This window comes from Heterodontus francisci, chromosome 7, assembly GCF_036365525.1.
Source record: "Heterodontus francisci isolate sHetFra1 chromosome 7, sHetFra1.hap1, whole genome shotgun sequence".
Taxonomy (NCBI): Eukaryota; Metazoa; Chordata; class Chondrichthyes; order Heterodontiformes; family Heterodontidae; genus Heterodontus; species Heterodontus francisci.
Genome location: NC_090377.1, coordinates 15,172,364 through 15,191,527, shown reverse-complemented (window position 1 = coordinate 15,191,527; position 19,164 = coordinate 15,172,364). Strand labels below are relative to the sequence as shown.

At 42.9% G+C, this 19,164-nt stretch overlaps 1 protein-coding gene across 1 annotated transcript in view; it reads left to right on the top strand.

Annotated features, from left to right (window-relative positions):
• Positions 1–19,164, top strand: part of eaf2 (ELL associated factor 2) — a 34,459-nt gene that overhangs the window by 13,731 nt on the left and 1,564 nt on the right. Inside the window, exons 4-5 of the mRNA XM_068034829.1 lie at positions 2,552–2,709; positions 14,412–14,672. Of these exons, the coding sequence (XP_067890930.1) occupies positions 2,552–2,709; positions 14,412–14,672 (419 nt within the window). The remainder of the gene's footprint in view (positions 1–2,551; positions 2,710–14,411; positions 14,673–19,164) is intronic.

Sequence of the window (19,164 nt, the reverse complement as noted above, 5' to 3'; positions counted from 1 at the left end):
TACCCTGTGGAACTCCTGCAGTGATGTCCTGGGACTGAGCTGATTGACCTCCAACAACCATAACCATCTTCATTTGTGCTAGGTATGACGAAGGTGTAGCTCCTCACTTTTTTTTTCAACTTGTATTCATCATCTAATGCAAGATGTCCTGTGTAACTGGTACCAATGTTCAATCTCTACTGGCTAGGTAGCAATCTTAATGGATGTTTTCAGTGGTACCTGTAACAATTATCAGCCATGCATGGGATAGAAAGAAAGCACTTCCAATTATATAACACCTTGTACAACCAGGGCATCCATTAGAGTACTTCTAAAAACTAATCATTGTTGCATTGTAGGAATATACGACGACCAATTTCAACACAGGAAGCTCCCACAGAAAAAAATTAGAATAACCAGATAATGAATGTTAGTGTTGTTGGAATAAGTGTTGGCCAGAAGACTCGGGGCAACAGTGGCACAGCGGCACAGTGGCGCAGTGGTTAGCACCGCAACCTCACAGCTCCAGCGACCCGGGTTCAAATCTGGGTACTGCCTGTGTGGAGTTTGCAAGTTCTCCCTGTGTCTGCGTGGGTTTTCTCCGGGTGCTCCGGTTTCCTCCCACATGCCAAAGACTTGCAGGGTGATAGGTTAATTGGCCATTATAAATTGCCCCTAGTATAGGTAGGTGGTAGGGAAATATAGGAACAGGTGGGGATGTGGTAGGAATATGGAATTAGGGTAGGATTAGTATAAGTGGGTGGTTGATGGTCGGCACAGACTCGGTGGGCCGAAGGGCCTGTTTCAGTGCTGTATCTCTTTAAAAAAAAAACTCTGCTGCTCTTTTTTTTTACAAATAGTGCCGTGGGAGGATCTTTTAAGTCCACCTAAGAGGGAAGATGGGGCCTCTGTTTAACGGCAGCTCTGCCAGCACAGTGCTGCCTGAGTACTGCACTGGAGTGTCAGCCTAAATTGTGCGCTTATGTTTCTGGAATGGCGCTTAAACCTACAAGGAGAGGGTGACGTAGTGGTAATGGCGCTGGACTAGTAATCCAGAGGCCCACGCAATTGCCCCGGGGAACTGGGTTCAAATATGATCATGGTAGCTGATGGAATTTTAAATGTAATTAATTAATGCAATTAATTAATCTCAGTAATGGTGCCATGAAATTATCATCGACTGTCTTAAAAATGCATCAGGTTCACTTATGTCTTTTAGGGAAGGAAATCTGCCATCCTTACCTGGTCTGGCCTGGCCTACATGTGGCACCAGACCCACAGCAATGTGGATGACTCTTAACTGCCCTCTTGAAATGGCCTAGCAAGCTACTCTGTTGTCAAGGACAATTAGGGATGGGCAACGAATGCTGGCATTGCCAGTGATGCCCACGTCCCCAAAAGAATTCTGGTGTATCTACACTGCAAGGCCAATGTATCCTTCCTGAGGTGCAGTGCCCAGAAACGAATGCAGTATTCCTGAGGGGATCTAACTGTAAAACATAAGTATTAGGAGCAGGTGTAGGCCAAACGTCTCTTTGAGCATGCTCCACCGTTCAATAAGATCATAGCTGATCTGATTTTGGCCTTAACTGCACTTTTCTGCCTGTTCCACGTAACCCTTGACTCCCCTGTAGTTCAAGAATCTGTCTATCTCAGCCTTGAATGTATTCAATGACCCAGCCTCCATAGCTCTCTGGGTTAGAAAATTACAAAGATTCACAACTTTCTGAGAGAAGAAATTTCTCATCTCTGTCATGAAACTATGCCCCCTTGTTCCCACAAGGGGGAGCATATCTCAGCATCTACCCTGCCAAGCCCCTTCAGAATTTTATGTTTCAATAAGATCACCTCTTATTCTGTACATCGGCAACATAACTCCCAACTCTTTGTATTCCAGCCCTTTTGTGATAAAATGCATTAGTTTTTAAAATAATTTTTGTACCTATCCAATAGCCTTTGGTTTTCTTTGGGTTATATCTATTAAGTTTAGCTTTATTGGTTTGCTTTTCCTCTTTGCATGTTTTTGTGTTTTCTTTTATTCAAACCAGTGAACTCCAACCCCTTTCTCCTATCAGAATTTATACAAGTCCTTTTCATCTTTGTATCACTTTGAATTTGCTCTTGTCATTCAGTCTGCTATTGGAACAGACAGCGTCTTTGGCAATGCAGCACTTCTTCAGTCTTGGTATATGTCTGCTCAGTTTATTATTCCTGCGTGTTCATCAGGGAAGGGAGGCATGTGCCTCTAGTCCCGCAACTGGTTGTCTCTTAGTTGCCCTCTGCACTGCCCCAGCAAGCCACCCTTACACGTTCAGGAAAGGAGGGGAAAGAGAGGGCTGGGTTGGGGGAGGCGGGGGGGCCTTCCTGGTTTTGTAATTTTATTTTTCTTCTCAATGTTGAAGCAGAACCCATGAATTCATATCAAGAGAGAATTAGTTAAGTGTTTTGAAATTGGAATATTAAAGGAAGTAGGATTAGACTGGGGGTGGGTGGTGGGGGGAACTCATGTGGAGGGAAATGGGGCAGGGCACCCAGTGAGCTGTTTCTGTAAAATTGCTATGATTCCATGCAGAGCGGAAGGAAGTAGCAAAATCCAATCTCGCCTCGATCAGCAGACTAATCGCCTGGGGCAACAAATGCGTCTCAATGCCAGGGCTTCCTTTCCACCAAAGAGTTCTCCTCCAAAGGAAAGAATTTCGCCGGTTTCTCAAATGGATGACATTGAGCGAGGTATGTGGTGGTGATCTGTTCTCTCTCCTCTCTGACGTGCACGTGCCATTTGGCCCATTTTTGAAAGAGCTATCCAATTAGTTTTACTCCCCCCTGCTCTTTCCTCATTGGCCTGAAAAATCTTTCTTTTTTCCAGTATTCATACAAATCCCTTTTGAAAATTCCGATTGAATCTGTTTCAGCCATTGCATTCCAGATCATAACTCGCTGCATTTAAAAAAAAAAATTCTGATCCTGCCTCTGGCTCTTTGATAAATCCCCTTTTAAATTTGTGTTCTCTGGTTATCAATCCTTGGAAACAGTGTCTCCTTATTTATTTCTGTCAAAACCCTTCATAATTTTGAACACCTCTCCCTTCGCTAAGGTCCCACACAGGTTAATAAGTAAAAATTAGAGCACGCGGGAATGGGGGTAATATCCTGCCATGGATTGAGAATTGGTTAATGGACAGAAAACAGAGAGTAGGAATAAACGGGTTATTCTCCGGTTGGTAGGCTGTGACTAGTGGGGTACCGCAAGGAACAGTGCTTGAGCCCCAGCTATTCACAATCTCTATTTGGAGACCAAATGTAAATTTTCCAAGTTTCCTCATGAGACAAAACTAGGTGGGAATGTGAGTTGTGAGGAGGATGCAGAGGCTTTAGTGGGCTTTAGACAGGCTAAGTGAGTGGGCAAGAACATGGCAGATTGAATATAATGTGGAAAATGTGAAGTTATCCACTTTGGTAGAAAAAACAGAAATACAGAACGTTTCTCAAATGCTGAGAGATTGGGAAGTGTGGATGTCCAAAGGGACCTGGGTGTCCTTGTTCATTAGCCACTGAAAGAGAGACTGTTAATAAAGTTCATGATACTGTATGCTTTATTAATAGGGGCATAGAGTCCAAGAGCAAGAAAGTTATGTTATACTTGTATAAGACAACTAGTCAGGCCTCAGCTGGAGTATTGTGTCCAGTTCTGGGCGCTGCACTTTAGGAATGATGTGAGGGCATTGGAGAGAGTACAGAAAAGATTCACAAGAATGGTTCCAGGGATTAAGAATTTCAGTTATGAAGATAGATTGGAGAAGTTAAGACTGTTTTCCTTGGAGAAGAGAAGGCTGAGAGATGATTTGATTAGAGGTATTCAAAAACATGAGAGGTCTGGACAGAGTAGATAGAGAGAAACAGTTCCCACTCGTGAAAGGATTGAGAACGAAAAGGCACAGATTTAAAGTATTTGGTAAGAGAAGCAAAAGTGACATGAGGAAAAACATTTTCATGCAGCGAGTGGTTAAGGTCTGGAATGCACTACTGGAGAGTGTGGTGGAGGCAGATTCAATTGAAGCATTCAAAAGGGAATTAGATAGTTATATGAAAAGGAAGAATATGCAGGGTTACGGGGAGAAGGTGGGGGAATGGAACTCAGTCAGTTGCTCTTTCAGAGAGCTGGTGTGGACACAATGGGCTGAACAGCCTCCTGCACTGAAACGATTCTGTGAAAGCTAACATGCAGGTGCAGCAAGCAATTAGGAAGGCAAATGGTATATTGGCCTTTATTGCAAGAGAATTTGAGTACAGGAGTAAAGAAGTATTACTGCAATTGTATAGGACCTTGGAGAGACCACACCTGGAGTACTGTGGTCTCCTTAACTAAGGAAGGATATATTTGCCATAGAGGGAGTAGAACGAAGGCCCACCAGACTGATCCCTGGGATGGCAGGATTGTCCTATGAGGAGAGATTGAGGAGTCTGGGCCTGTATTCTCTAGAGTTTAGAGAATGAGAGGTGACCTTTCTGAGGCATACCAAATTCTTACAGGGCTCGATAGGGTAGATGCAGGAAGGATGTTTCCTGTAGCTGGGGGATCTAGAACCAAGGACCTAGTCTCCAAACTAGAGGTAGTCCATTTAAGACTGTAATGAGGAATTTCACTCCGAGGGTGGTGAATCTTTACAGTTCTCTACCCCAGAGGGCTGTGGAAGCTCAATCAGTGAATACATTCAAGACAGAGATCGATAGATTTCCAGATATCAAAGATGTCACGGGATATGGGGATAGTGTGGGATATGGGGATAGTGTGGGATATGGGGATAGTGGCGTTGTGGTAGAAGATCAGCCATGATCTGGTTGAATGGCAAGGCAGGCTCGAGGGGCCGAATGGCCTACTCCAGCTCCTATGTTCCTGTGTTCCCTTTAACTTCTCCAATATTTCCTATGCTCTATAGCCAAGTGTGCACAGTGGGGACACAAGTTTGGACGCTTTTTCTTCGCTAAGTGAGTTAAGCATTGCTGTACACATAAACGGTGTTTTACTGCATCATTGTCAGAAGATACTGGCTGCTTGTCCTTTTACATCCGACACTAAATCCAGCCCAGACTCGTGGGCTAAAGGCACTTTCTCTGTTGGAAAGAGTTCTACACAAAAACATTTTGGACAAGTACTTTACATTTCTGATGGGTATTTAGTTCTTGATCTTGTTCCCTGCCCGACTCGGTTGGTATCTGACACAGAAAGAATGAGGACGGGGTAGAGAAATGAGGTTGGAAATAGGCAGCTGAATAACCACTTCCTGTGCTCAATTTCTGTAAATGACCACTTGGGTGAGCTAACAGCGAGGCCAGCTCACACTATAGAACTGTGCAAGTTTATAGGACAGAGGGGCAAAAACAATCCAGCAGTTTCATGGTCACCATTACTTATACTAGCTTTTTATTCCAGATTTTATTTAATTAATTGAATTTAAATACCCTGGCTGCCAAGGTGGGATTTGAACTCATGTCTTTGTATCATTAGTCCAGGCCTCTGGATTCCTAGTCCAGTATCATAACTGGTACTCTTCAGCATTGGTGGAGCAATAGAAGCCACTCCCCACTCCTCTGCCGTCCACCTGTGGCCCTGTTGACTGGTTGTTGGTAATTGGGCTGTTTATATACTGATCTAGTGTTGCCCATTCCATTCTACACGCCTAGGGATTACACACTAATCTATTCTCACCTATTCAGTTTATTCTCAGCGTGGGTTAGAAACTTGTTTCACAAGCAAGTTTTCTCTTCTGGATTAATCTAAATAATCAGCTCTGCTTTATTGTTGGTGACTAAGGCACACGGGTTTAATTTGGTGTCCGTCTTGGCTCAGTTGTCTGTTTTGTGGGTTAAATTGTGAGTTAAATCCTCATGCCAAGCACATAATCTAAGTTGATGTTTCAGTGCAGGACTTGGGGAGTGTTACACTGTTGGAGATGCCATCTTTTGTTAAAGCAGTCTGTCCAAAGAAGTAGATGTAAAAAAAAAAATCCCATGGCACTATTGAAAAAGAGCAGTGGGTTCAGCTTGCTGTCCTGGTCAACCTTTATCCCTCAACTCGACACCACAAAGACACATTACCTGGTCAATTATCCCATTTCGGTTTGTAGGACCTTGCTGTGCTTCTCCACATTACAATGGTGACAATACTACAAAAATACATAATTGGCAGTGAAGCACTTTGGGATGTACTGAGGATGTGAAATGTGCTTTTCAAATTAATCATTTTTTCTTTAGGTGTCAGCTGTGGCTCAGTGGTTGCACTCTTGCCACTGAGTTACAACATTGTGGGTTCAAGTCCCACGCCAGAGACTTGAGTCCACATTCGAGGCTGGCGTTTCCATGCAGTACTGCTGTCCTTCAGTTGAGGCATTAAATGAAGGCCCTGTCTGCCATTTCAGGTGGATGTAAAAGATCCGTGGCACTATTTCAAAGAAGAGTTTGTTGTAAGCAAATTGGCTGCCATGCCTGCTACATTACAACAGTGACTACATTGCGAAAGTACTTAATTAGCTGTAAACTGCTTGGGGACATCCTGGGTTCCTGAAAGGTGCTATATAAATGCAAGTCTTTTCTTTATTGTCTTCCTTTGTGGCAATTTGTACTGCAAAGAGAAACATTGCATTGACCATTTGCTCTTAACAGTGCACTTGCACACTGTTGTGACATTGGCGCCCCCTCGCTGGTACAAATTTAGGTTTGAACAGATGGTGACTAAAGTGGCTCTGTATGCATGATGAGGATTTTTATTCTGTTTTGGACTAAATAGTAGCCATGCTGTGTATTTAATTATGTGAACTGAACGGAAACCAGCTAGGACTGTAATGTTCTTACTGTACTTCATGTTCCATCTGATTAGAATTTTTTTTTTATTGGTTGAATGTCAAATGCTGATAAAGAAAGACGCCTGTGACAGTGTTCAGCAGATTTGCTGGGGAGGGTCATCGTTGAATTGTGACATTGTATGTTTACAAATGCAAGCAAAAAATGTTTGCTGAATGTTTGTTTCTTTTCCAAGGAGATAGTGCCCTTTTAAACAGAGGACAGATTCTTTCTGGCAAGATAATATTGAAATCAATGTGCAGTCCAGATCATCTGATGATATTTAAAAATCAATATTATATATGTATGTGTGTGTGTGTGTGTGTGTGGTATATATATTATTTATACACACGCAAACTTATTCACTCTTATGCTCACATGCATAGATATATAAGCACATACATGCATGCACATATTAATATACACACGGAATGCTTTCATGCTGTCTCATGGAGGCTAGGTACTGGAGATAATTAGGTAACAATTCATTTCCTAAGAGAGAGAGACGTTCAGGGACTAGCGGTTTCTCTATTGTCTTGGTATGTCCACGCTTAATGTTACGATGGGTCCTCTAGTGTTATGAGTGCTGTACAGTTCTTCTGCATGAAGAAGTCGGTCCTTGTTGAGGTATCATTGGAATAGTGATAAGAGTTAGAGGTAATGCTACATGGACTGGCTAAAACACTTCTTGATATTCAGTGGTGCAGACAGTCGGCTGTTGGATGCCTGGAGATATCATCTGTGCCGTGTCCTGCTCACAACGTTGATATGTTTCATGCTGTTTTTCCATTTCCACATTTTTTGTTACATGACTGCTCTGCTGTATCTGTAGCTATTTCACTCCCTCTCAACAACAACTTGCTGAATTGATATAGAATCATAGAACAGTATAGCACAAGGAAGGCCATTCGGTCCATTAAGTCTGCGCCAACTCTTTCGAAGAACATCCAGTTAGTGTCACTCCCTGCCTTTTTCCCCATATCCCTGCAATTTTTTACTCCAAGTATTTATCCAATTCCCCTTTGAAAGCTACGATGGAATCTGTATCCACCACCCTATCAGGCAGTACCTTCCAAATCTTAACCATTCAATGCATTTGAAAAAAGTTTTTCCTCCTGTCAATTCTGGTTCTTTTGCCAATCACCTTAAATCTGTGCCCTCTGGATATTGGTCCTTCAGCCATTGGAAATGGAGTAAATATTGAAAAACTATGTAAATCCTTCATGGTTTTAAACACCTCTGTCAAATCTACCCTAAGCCTTCTCTGCTCTAAGGAGAACAACCCCAGCTTCTCTAGTGTCCCTACTTGAAGTCCCTCATTCGTGGAACCATTCTAGTAAATCTCTTCTTTCCTTCATCCTTCCTAAAGCATGGTGCCCAGAATTGAACACAATACTCATGCTGAGCTAGTGTTTAAACATATTATGCAAGTTTAGGATAACTTCAACTATTGAACTGAGGGTTATAGGAATATTGAATAATAATAAATTGTGAAGAACAAGGAGACATAATCTTCAAACTAGAGCTAGACCTTTCATCGGAAAATGGTAGAAGTTATTATTAAAAATGTTACATCAGGGCACTTCGAAAATTTCAAGGTAATTGGGCAGAGTCTGAAGTGATTTATGACTTTAAATCCCTTATCGGATTAACCAAATCCCTATGAATCTCCTTTAATTAAGTTCAAACCAGACAATTTCCTATAGACACTTATTTGGGTCGAAAGAATTGAACTAGTTTTCCCTCAAAGAAAGAAAACTAACAAATTACCATCTTCCGGATAGCCTATTTTTAAATAATTATGGCTAAGTCATAAATATCTCATATTATAAGGGTATGGGAAACTCTCCAATACGTATCTCTCCGCTTAAAGAGACACAGAGAGTGGGTTCTTGTAGTTGTATACAGAATGCCACATGAGACAATTTATTAACTTTTATATATTTATTAAAGAATTTAACATGCAATACACTTTTAAGTGGATAAGTATATCACAATATCAAATATTACTAAGAGATGTAACACATACTCTTATTTCTAACATAGAATCTAAAAGTTTAACCTTGCTAATGTTACAGCAAAATATCTTCGAATATCCATCAAAATTTAAAGTAAACTTTTACCTTAAATTCCCCGGGTAAGGCATGGGGTGAGATGTATTGTTGAGGAATTCAATGCTTCTAATTTTTGCTTCGGAGCCCCTCCTGTTTATACTGTTTCTAAGGTATCATCTGACCTTTTAGCATAGAGGTGTTACCTTTCTCTGTGTGTTTTCCCTGCTTTTAAGATCCATATTTAGTAGTATCATTAACTAACATCTCCACTTAATGTTTTGCTGGAATTCCCCTGCTCTTGAAGTTGTGAGCATTTATCTGGTCAAAATGTTTATAATTGTGTTTACTTGACCCCTTGTTTTGGTAAGCACTATTCCATTTATTGTTTTATTATCTATAATTGTGTTTTTATGGTACCTTGTAAGAACCTTTTTGAGTCGATCTGTCTACATCACCGACACTATCAATTAAGTTTATTGCTACCTCTTACTGATGTCACACAGGATATTGAAATGTGTGTTTATCTTCCAAGTCCCTAGTAACCGAAATGCTGAAGAGGATTTCCCACCTTTAAAAGGATTTCTGGTTCATATTCTATTGTAACAGGGACCTTGAAATTTCTAACTCTACCTTCTTAAAGGGGAATTTGAGTGAGTCTTGAAAACTGACCATTTATTCAATCTCTAATTCTAAAAGGTATAATATATTAACTATATCTAAATTCTACCTAATTAAGCCTATTCTACCTATATTCCATCACGAGTCAACATAGTTTTGTGAAAGGGAAAATATGTTTAACCAATTTATTGGAGTTCTTTAAAGAAGTAGCATGTGCTGTGGATAAAGGGGAACCGGTGGATGTACTGTACTTAGATTTCCAGAAGGCATTTTAAAAAATCAAGTTAATTCTGTATTACGATAGATGGAGAAGTGCATTAATTGTTAGTCCACTGATATCACAGGTTTTTGGCATTAACGTTGTTATAGAAATCTGCAAACCATTACATACTGGGTTGAACTTCTGCTGTTATTCCAAAGTTTCAATGGCTCTCAGGAGTAGATGGGAGTGTGGAATTTGAGACACAAACCGATTAGCCATGGTCTTATTGAATGGCAGAGCAGGCTAGAGGGGCCGAATGGCCTAATTCTGCTCCTAGTTCGTATGTATTTGATAAGGCACCACATCAAAGATTATTGCGGAAAATAAAAGCTCATGGTATAGGAGGTAACATTTTGGCATGAATAGGAAATTGACTAGCTAACAGGAAACAGTAGGCATAAATGGGTCATTTTCTGGTTGGCAAGATGCAGCGAGTGGTGTGTCGGGGGATCAGCGCTGGGGCCTCTACTTTTTACAATTTATATAAATGACTTGGATGAAGCGATTGAAGATATGGTTGTTAAATTTACTGATGACACAAAGATAGGTAGGAAAGTAAGTTGTGAAGAAGACATAGGGAGGCTACAAAAGGATTATAGATAGGTTAAGTGAGTAGGCAAAAATCTGGCAAATGGCATATAATATGGGAAAATGTGAAATTATCCATTTTGGCAGGAAGAATAAAAAAGAAGCATATTATCTAAATGGTGAGCAATGGCAGAGCTCTGAGATGCAGAGGGATCTGGGTGTCCTAATGCATGAATTGCAAAAAGTTAGTATGCAGGTCCAGCAAGTAATTAGGAAAGCTAATAGAATGTTGTAGTTTATTGCAAGGGCAATTGAATAAGGTTATGCCTCAGTTAAACAGGACATTGGTGAGACCACATCTGGAGTACTGTGCACAGTATTGGTCTCCTTATTTAAGGAAGGATGTAAATGCATTGGAAACAATTCAGAGAAGGTTTACTAGGCTAATACCTGGAATGGGTGGGTTGTCTTATGAGGAAAGATTGGACAGGCTAGGCTTGTATCTGCTGAAATTTAGAAGGGGCGACTTGATTGAAACTTAAGATTCTGAGGGATCTTGACCAGGTAGATGTGGAAAGGATGTTTTCCTCTTGCGGGAGAATCTAGAACTTGGGGTTACTGTTTTTTAAAAAAAAAAGGGGTCACCCATTTAAGACCGATGAGAAATTTCTTTCTCTGAGGGTTGAATCTTTGGAAATCTTCCTTGAAAGGTGGTGGAAGCAGAGTCTTTGAATATTTTTCAGGCAGAGGTAGATAGATTCTTGATAAGGGGGTGAAAGGTTATTGGAGTAGGTGAGAATGTGTTGATCCATCTCGGCCTCCTGCTGAAGTCCCCAGCATCACAGATGCCAGTCTGCTGCCAATGCGGTTCACTCCGCATGATATCAAGAAACGACTGAAGGCACTGGACACTGTAAAAGCTATGGGCCCTGACAATATTCCAGCAATAGTACTGAAGACCTGTGCTCCAGAACTTGCTGTGCCCCTAGCCAAGCTGTTCCAGTACAGCTACAACATCTACCCGGTAATGTGGAAAGTTGCCCAGGTATGTCCCATACACAAAAAGCAGGACAAGTCCAACCCAGCCAATTACTGCCCCATCAGTCTACTCTCAATCATCAATAAAGTGATGGAAGGTGTTGTCGACAGTACTATCAAGCAGCACTTGCTTAGCAATAACCTGCTCACTGACTCTTAGTTTAGGTTCTGGCAGTGCCACTCAGCTCCTGACCTCATTATAGCCTAGGATCAAACATGGACAAAAGAGCTGAACTCGAGGTGAGGTGGGGGTGACTGGCCTGAAATTCAAGGCAGCATTTGACTGAGTATGGCATCAAGGAGCCCTAGCAAAATGGGAGTCAATGGGAATCGGGGTGTGGGGGGGGATCCTCTCTGCTGGTTGGAATTGTACCTACCGCAAAGGAAGATGGTTGTAGTTGTTTGATGTCAATCATCTCAGCTACAGGAGTTCCTCTGGCTAGTGTCCTGGTCCCAACCATCTTCAACTGCTTCATCAATGACCTTCCTTCAATCATAAGGGCAGAAGGGGGGATGTTCGCTGATGATTGCACAATGTTCAGCACCATTTGCCACTCTGCAGATACTGAAGCAGTCCTTGTAGAAATGCAGCAAGACCTGGACAATATCCAGGCTTGGGCTCATAAGTGGCAAGGACATATAAGATAATCAGAGGGTTAGATAGGGTGGATAGTGAGAGTCTTTTTCCTCGGATGGTGATGGCAAACACGAGGGGACATAGCTTTAAGTTGAGGGGTGATAGATATAGGACAGATGTTAGAGGTAGTTTCTTTACTCAGAGTAGTAGGGGCGTGGAACGCCCTGCCTGCAACAGTAGTAGACTCGCCAACTTTAAGGGCATTTAAGTGGTCATTGGATAGACATATGGATGAAAATGGAATAGTGTAGGTCAGATGGTTTCACAGGTCGGCGCAACATCGAGGGCCGAAGGGCGTGTACTGCGCTGTAATGTTCGATGTTCTAACATTCGTGCCACATAAGTGTCAGGCAGTGAGCATCTGAGCATCTCTAACAAGAGGGAAGCTAACCATCTCCCCTTGACATTCAATGGCATTACCATCGCTGAATCCCCCACTATCAACATCCTAGGGGCTACCATTGACCAGAAATTGAACTGGAGTAGCTATATAAATACCGTGGCTACAAGAGCAGGTCAGAGGCGAGGAATCCTGTGGCGAGTAACTCACCACCTAACTCCCCAAGCCTGTCCACCATCTACAAGGCACAAGTCAGGAGTGTGATGGAATACTCTCCACTTGCCTGGATGGGTGCAGCTCCAACAACACTCAAGAAGCTCGACACCATCCACGACAAAGCAACATGCTTGATTGGCATTCCATCCACAAAGATTCACTCCCTCCACCAACGCACAGTGACAGCAGTGTGTACCATCTACAAGATGAACTGCAACAATGCACCAAGACTCCTTTGACAGCACCTTTCAAACCTGCTACCTCTACCACCTAGAAGGACAAGGGCAGCAGATGCATGGGAACACCACCACCACCTGCAAGTTCCCCTCCAAACCACACACCATCCTGACTTGGAACTATATCTCCGTTCCTTCACTGTCGCTGGGTCAAAATCCTGGAACCCCTTTTCTAACAGCACTGTGGGTCTACCTACACCTCACATGGACTGCAGCGGTTCACGAGGCTGTTCACCATCACCTTCTCAAGGGAAATTCGGGATAAATGCTGGCCTGGCCAGCGAAGCACATATCCCATGAACGAATATATAAAAAAAAAAATCAGATCAGCCATGATCTTATTGAATGACGGAGCAGGCTCAATGGACTGAGTGGCCTACTCCTGTTCCTGGTTCATATGTTCTGATCTGGGAAGAGTTACCTCCAGGGTCTGCTTTCCCCGCTCCCCCCACCCCCCAACTTTTGAGACGTGTCCTGGTTTCTGGGTTCTGCATTGTGATACGAAGACCCCATTGCGATTGACGATGGTATACTCTCAACTAGTAATCCAGAGGCTCAGGCTAATGCCCTGGGACACTGGTTCAAATCTTACCATGGCAGCTGATGGAATTTAAATTCAATGAATTGAAATTCAATGAATTAATAAATCTGGAATTGAAAGCTAGTGTCAGTAATGATGCCATGAAACGATCATCGATTGTCATATAACATGCATCTGGTTCACTAATGTCCTTTATGGAAAGAAATCTGCAATCCTTACCTGGTCTGATCTACATGTGACTCCAGACTCTCATCAATGTGGTTGACTGTTAGCAACCCTCAAATGGCCTGATGCCCACATCCTATGAAAGAGTTAAACAAAAAAAATTGCAAGTGCCTTAACCTGATGACAGTTTGCTGACAATCTGTGTTTTTGTAGTTCTGCAATAACTTTTGGTTGTGTGAGTGCTGAGTTGCTAAGGAACCCCGTGGAATTCGAGTAGTTGAGACCTGATATAAGTATATGTAATTAAGATTAGGATCACTCTATTGACCTGCGTTGCCACCTTCAGGGAACAATGGACCTGAACACCCAAATCTCTCTGTACATCAATTTTCCCCAGGACTTTTCCACTTACTGTATAGTTCACTCTTGAATTGGATCTTCCAAAATGCATCACCTCGCATTTGCCCTGATTGAACTCCATCTGCCATTTCTCTGCCCAACTCTCCAATCTATCTATATTCTGCTGTATTCTCTGACAGTCCCCTTCACTATCTGCTACTCTCACAATACTGTGAATTCCATTCCTCCATAATATGAAACCTGAACCATTGAACTAGTTTGAAGTCTTGCTTCATAAGGTGTGGAATGAGTAAAGATGATCTAACTCATTTCCATGTAAAATTTGAACTCTCTTGAACTCCTTCCATGTTGGAGGCATCACAGCTGAGTTAAATCATTTGTTTATGCAGGAGTGAATTTGCACGTAGCAAGGTTCTTGCAAGAGAGACTTGTGATTACATCCATTCTTGGTGATTGGCTTTAAGGAGGAATGTAGATCATGAGACCTCTTCTTTTATTTCCTTCTGAACAGTCAGCTAAGCATTTCATCCAAAAAGACATTTGTATTCTCATTCATGTTTTATTTGAATGCAAAATCAAATAATTCTGTATTTGTTTATAGAGCTGATGGCAGAGGTTGGTGCCATGGACCAGATGAGTTCATCGGACAGTTCGTCGGACTCCAAGGGTTCTTCATCCTCTTCCTCAAGCAGCAATAGCTCTAGTGATTCTGAGGACGAGACACAGAAGCCTGCTTTACCTCCTTCAGTGCCTTCCTCTCATTCTTTTTCAATGCCATTAATACCACCACCACTACCTCAACAACACATTTCAACAGTAGATGTTGTTAACAACAGACCTGAGGAGAGTCTGAGTACGTTGCGTAAGTAATCTTTTTTAAAAATTTTTTAATTAACAGAGTAAAGTTCAAAGATTTCAGGGGTTGAGAGTGCTCATTGGATAACTTGGCTACCTACAGAGCCCCAGTGTTGAATAACATCCAAACCCATATAGATTATTTGAAAGTGGGTCAGGGAGGTCAGAGAGTACGAGAGAGGAAATGTAACAGGACATTACTGTCTCACTGGAGAATAATTTCTGTTTGGTTAAATGAGAGACATTATTGGTGACATATATCCCAGATCAAAGTGGAGGACACATGTGAAGTGTGAAATAATGAGAAGTAATTTGGTCCATCAAAGCAGTTGCCTCCGAAAGCCATGTATATAATCTAATCATCGCTAGCTCAAGGCCATCCATTTGATCCCATGAGGAACCCGTCCTCATTAAGTTAATCTGCTACAAAAGGTAATCCAGGCAAAACTGCCAAAGCTACCTATCCAATTTTGCTCCTGCAATATTTACCCTTGGTGCTGGGTGATGAGAGTAGGTGAAGACTGTAGATGAACAGGCAAGCCTCAGCATTCAAGATTCTCCACTTCGGCGGGTGGAGAATGGTTATCTCTGCGGGGCAGCAAGTCGGGGCCTGAATTTTGGGGCCAATCCCAAGCATAATCATTGGTGAATACATTTACTTGTATTTACAAGTAAAAATAGCTAGTGGCAATGTTAACAAGGTGAAAAGAGAGTTGGGGTCAGAAACTTCAGAAACTTGCTCTAGATAGCCAACAAGTGGTAAGAACAAAGAAAATTACAGCACAGGAACAGGCCCTTCGGCCCTCCAAGCCTGCGCCGATCCAGATCCTCTATCTAAACCTGTCGCCTATTTTCTAAGGGTCTGTATCTCTTTGCTTCCTGCCCATTCATGTATCTGTCTAGATACATCTTAAAAGACGCTATCGTGCCCGCGTCTACCACCTCCGCAGGCAACGCGTTCCAGGCACCCACCACCCTCTGCGTAAAGAACTTTCCACGCATATCCCCCCTAAACTTTTCCCCTCTCACTTTGAACTCGTGACCCCGAGTAATTGAATCCCCCACTCTGGGGGAAAAAGCTTCTTGCTATCCACCCTGTCTATACCTCTCATGATTTTGTACACCTCAATCAGGTCCCCCCTCAACCTTCGTCTTTCTAATGAAAATAATCCTAATCTACTCAACCTCTCTTCATAGCTAGCGCCCTCCATACCAGGCAACATCCTGGTGAACCTCCTCTGCACCCTCTCCAAAGCATCCACATCCTTTTGGTAATGTGGCGACCAGAATTGCACGCAGTATTCCAAATGTGGCCGAACCAAAGTCTTATACAGCTGTAACATGACCTGCCAACTCTTGTACTCAATACCCCGTCCGATGAAGGAAAGCATGCCGTATCCCTTCTTGACCACTCTATTGACCTGCGTTGCCACCTTCAGGGAACAATGGATCTGAACACCCAAATCTCTCTGTACATCAATTTTCCCCAGGACTTTTCCATTTACTGTATAGTTCACTCTTGAATTGGATCTTCCAAAATGCATCACCTCGCATTTGCCCTGATTGAACTCCATCTGCCATTTCTCTGCCCAACTCTCCAATCTATCTATATTCTGCTGTATTCTCTGACAGTCCCCTTCACTAACTGCTACTCCACCAATCTTAGTGTCGTCTGCAAACTTGCTGATCAGACCACCTATATTTTCCTCCAAATCATTTATGTATATCACAAACAACAGTGGTCCCAGCACGGATCCCTGTGGAACACCACTGGTCACACGTCTCCATTTTGAGAAACTCCCTTCCACTACTACTCTCTGTCTCCTGTTGCCCAGCCAGTTCTTTATCCATCTAGCTAGTACACCCTGGACCCCATGCGACTTCACTTTCTCCACCAGCCTACCATGGGGAACCTTATCAAATGCCTTACTGAAGTCCATGTATATGACATCTACAGCCCTTCCCTCATCAATCAACTTTGTCACTTCCTCAAAGAATTCTATTAAGTTGGTAAGACATGACCTTCCCTGCACAAAACCATGTTGCCTATCACTGATAAGCCCATTTTCTTCCAAATGGGAATAGATCCTATCCCTCAGTATCTTCTCCAGCAGCTTCCCTACCACTGACGTCAGGCTCACCGGTCTATAAAAACCTGGATTTTCCCTGCTACCCTTCTTAAACAAGGGGACAACATTAGCAATTCTCCAGTCCTCCGGGACCTGACCCGTGTTTAAGGATGCTGCAAAGATATCTGTTAAGGCCCCAGCTATTTCCTCTCTCACTTCCCACAGTAACCTGGGATAGATCCCATCTGGACCTGGGGACTTGTCCACCTTAATGCCTTTTAGAATACCCAACACTTCCTCCCTCCTTATGCCGACTTGACCTAGAGTAATCAAACATCTGTCCCTAACCTCAACATCCATCATGTCCCTCTCCTCGGTGAATACCGATGCAAAGTACTCGTTTAGAATCTCACCCATTTTCTCTGACTCCACGCATAACTTTCCTCCTTTGTCCTTGAGTGGGCCAATCCTTTCTCTAGTTACCCTCTTGCTCCTTATATATGAATAAAAGGCTTTGGGATTTTCCTTAACCCTGTTTGCGAAAGATATTTCATGACCCCTTTTAGCCCTCTTGATTCCTCGTTTTAGATTGGTCCTACATTCCCGATATTCTTTCAAAGCTTCGTCTTTCTTCAGCCGCCTAGACCTTATGTATGCTTCCTTTTTCCTCTTAGCTAGTCTCACAATTTCACCTGCCATCCATGGTTCCCTAATCTTGCCATTTCTATCCCTCATTTTCACAGGAACATGTCTCTCCTGCACGCTAATCAACCTCTCTTTAAAAGCCTCCCACATATCAAATGTGGATTTATCTTCAAACAGCTGCTCCCAATCTACATTCCCCAGCTCCTGCCGAATTTTGGTATAGTTGGCCTTCCCCCAATTTAGCACTCTTCCTTTAGGACCACTCTCGTCTTTATCCATGAGTATTCTAAAACTTACGGAATTGTGATCACTATTCCCAAAGTAGTCCCCTACTGAAACTTCAACCACCTGGCCGGGCTCATTCCCCAACACCAGGTCCAGTATGGCCCCTTCCCGAGTTGGACTATTTACATACTGCTCTAGAAAACCCTCCTGGATGCTCCTTACAAATTCTGCTCCATCGAGACCTCTAACACTAAGTGAATCCCAGTCAATGTTGGGAAAATTAAAATCTCCTATCACCACCACCCTGTTGCTCCTACATCTTTCCATAATCTGTTTACATATTTGTACCTCTATCTCACGCTCGCTGTTGGGAGGCCTGTAGTACAGCCCCAACATTGTTACCGCACCCTTCCTATTTCTGAGTTCTGCCCATATTGCCTCACTGCTCGAGTCCTCCATAGTGCCCTCCTTCAGCACAGCTGTGATATCCTCTTTGACCAGTAATGCAACTCCTCCACCCCTTTTACCTCCCTCTCTATCCCGCCTGAAGCATCGATATCCTGGGATATTTAGTTGCCAATCATGCCCTTCCCTCAACTAAGTCTCAGTAATAGCAATAACATCATACTCCCAGGTACTAATCCAAGCCCAAGTTCATCTGCCTTACCTACTACACTCCTTGCATTAAAACAAATACACCTCAGACCACCAGTCCCTTTGCGTACATCATCTGCTCCCTGCCTACTCTTCCCCTTAGTCACGCTGACTTCATTATCTAGTTCCTTACAGGCTTTAGTTACTACCTCCTTACTGTCCACTGACCTCCTCATTTGGTTCCCATCCCCCTGCCATATTAGTTTAAACTCTCCCCAACTGCGTTAGCAAAAGCACCCCCAAGGACATTGGTTCCAGTAAGAGCCTGAACACCATTAACTGCGCGCACACTGCAAAATTGAACGCCCAACAACAGTTTACAAATTTGAGACCAAAAAAATGTAAGTAAATTTTGTGAATAAGATGTGTCTGGCCTCTACGATATTCTTTAAATAATACCAGTCAATTTATGGTGCTGCACACAGATGGTCAAGACCAGGGGCAGTATTCAGGGTGAGGGAGTTGAGGAGAGCACTGTCAGGATAATTCAATTGGATCAACAAGTAGAGGGGTATGGGAAGAAGGAGACAGAGGAAGATAACGGAAAGCAGAAAGGAGGAGGGCGAGAGGTGGTGGGGAGAGGAGTCAGGGAAAGGGAAGTGAGCAGAAAGGCTACTTGTGCAGAGGTGGGAGGAGATCGGACAGTTGAGAGGGTTGAGAGAGGGGTTCTGAGGTTGGGCGGGACAGAGTTTGGAGAGGAGCATGAAGGGGAGTTGGGAGAGCAGAGAGGTTGAAGGAAAGAGTTGTGAGAAAGGATGGAGAGGAGGGATTAAATTCAGTGTGGTGCTCCATGTACACTTTAGACACCTCTTTGTGGGGGGGTGGGTCTGTTTTTTGTTCACTTAACTTCCCTATTCCACTGGAAATTTGTAATTTGATCCCAATTTATTTATGCTGTGTGCTGAG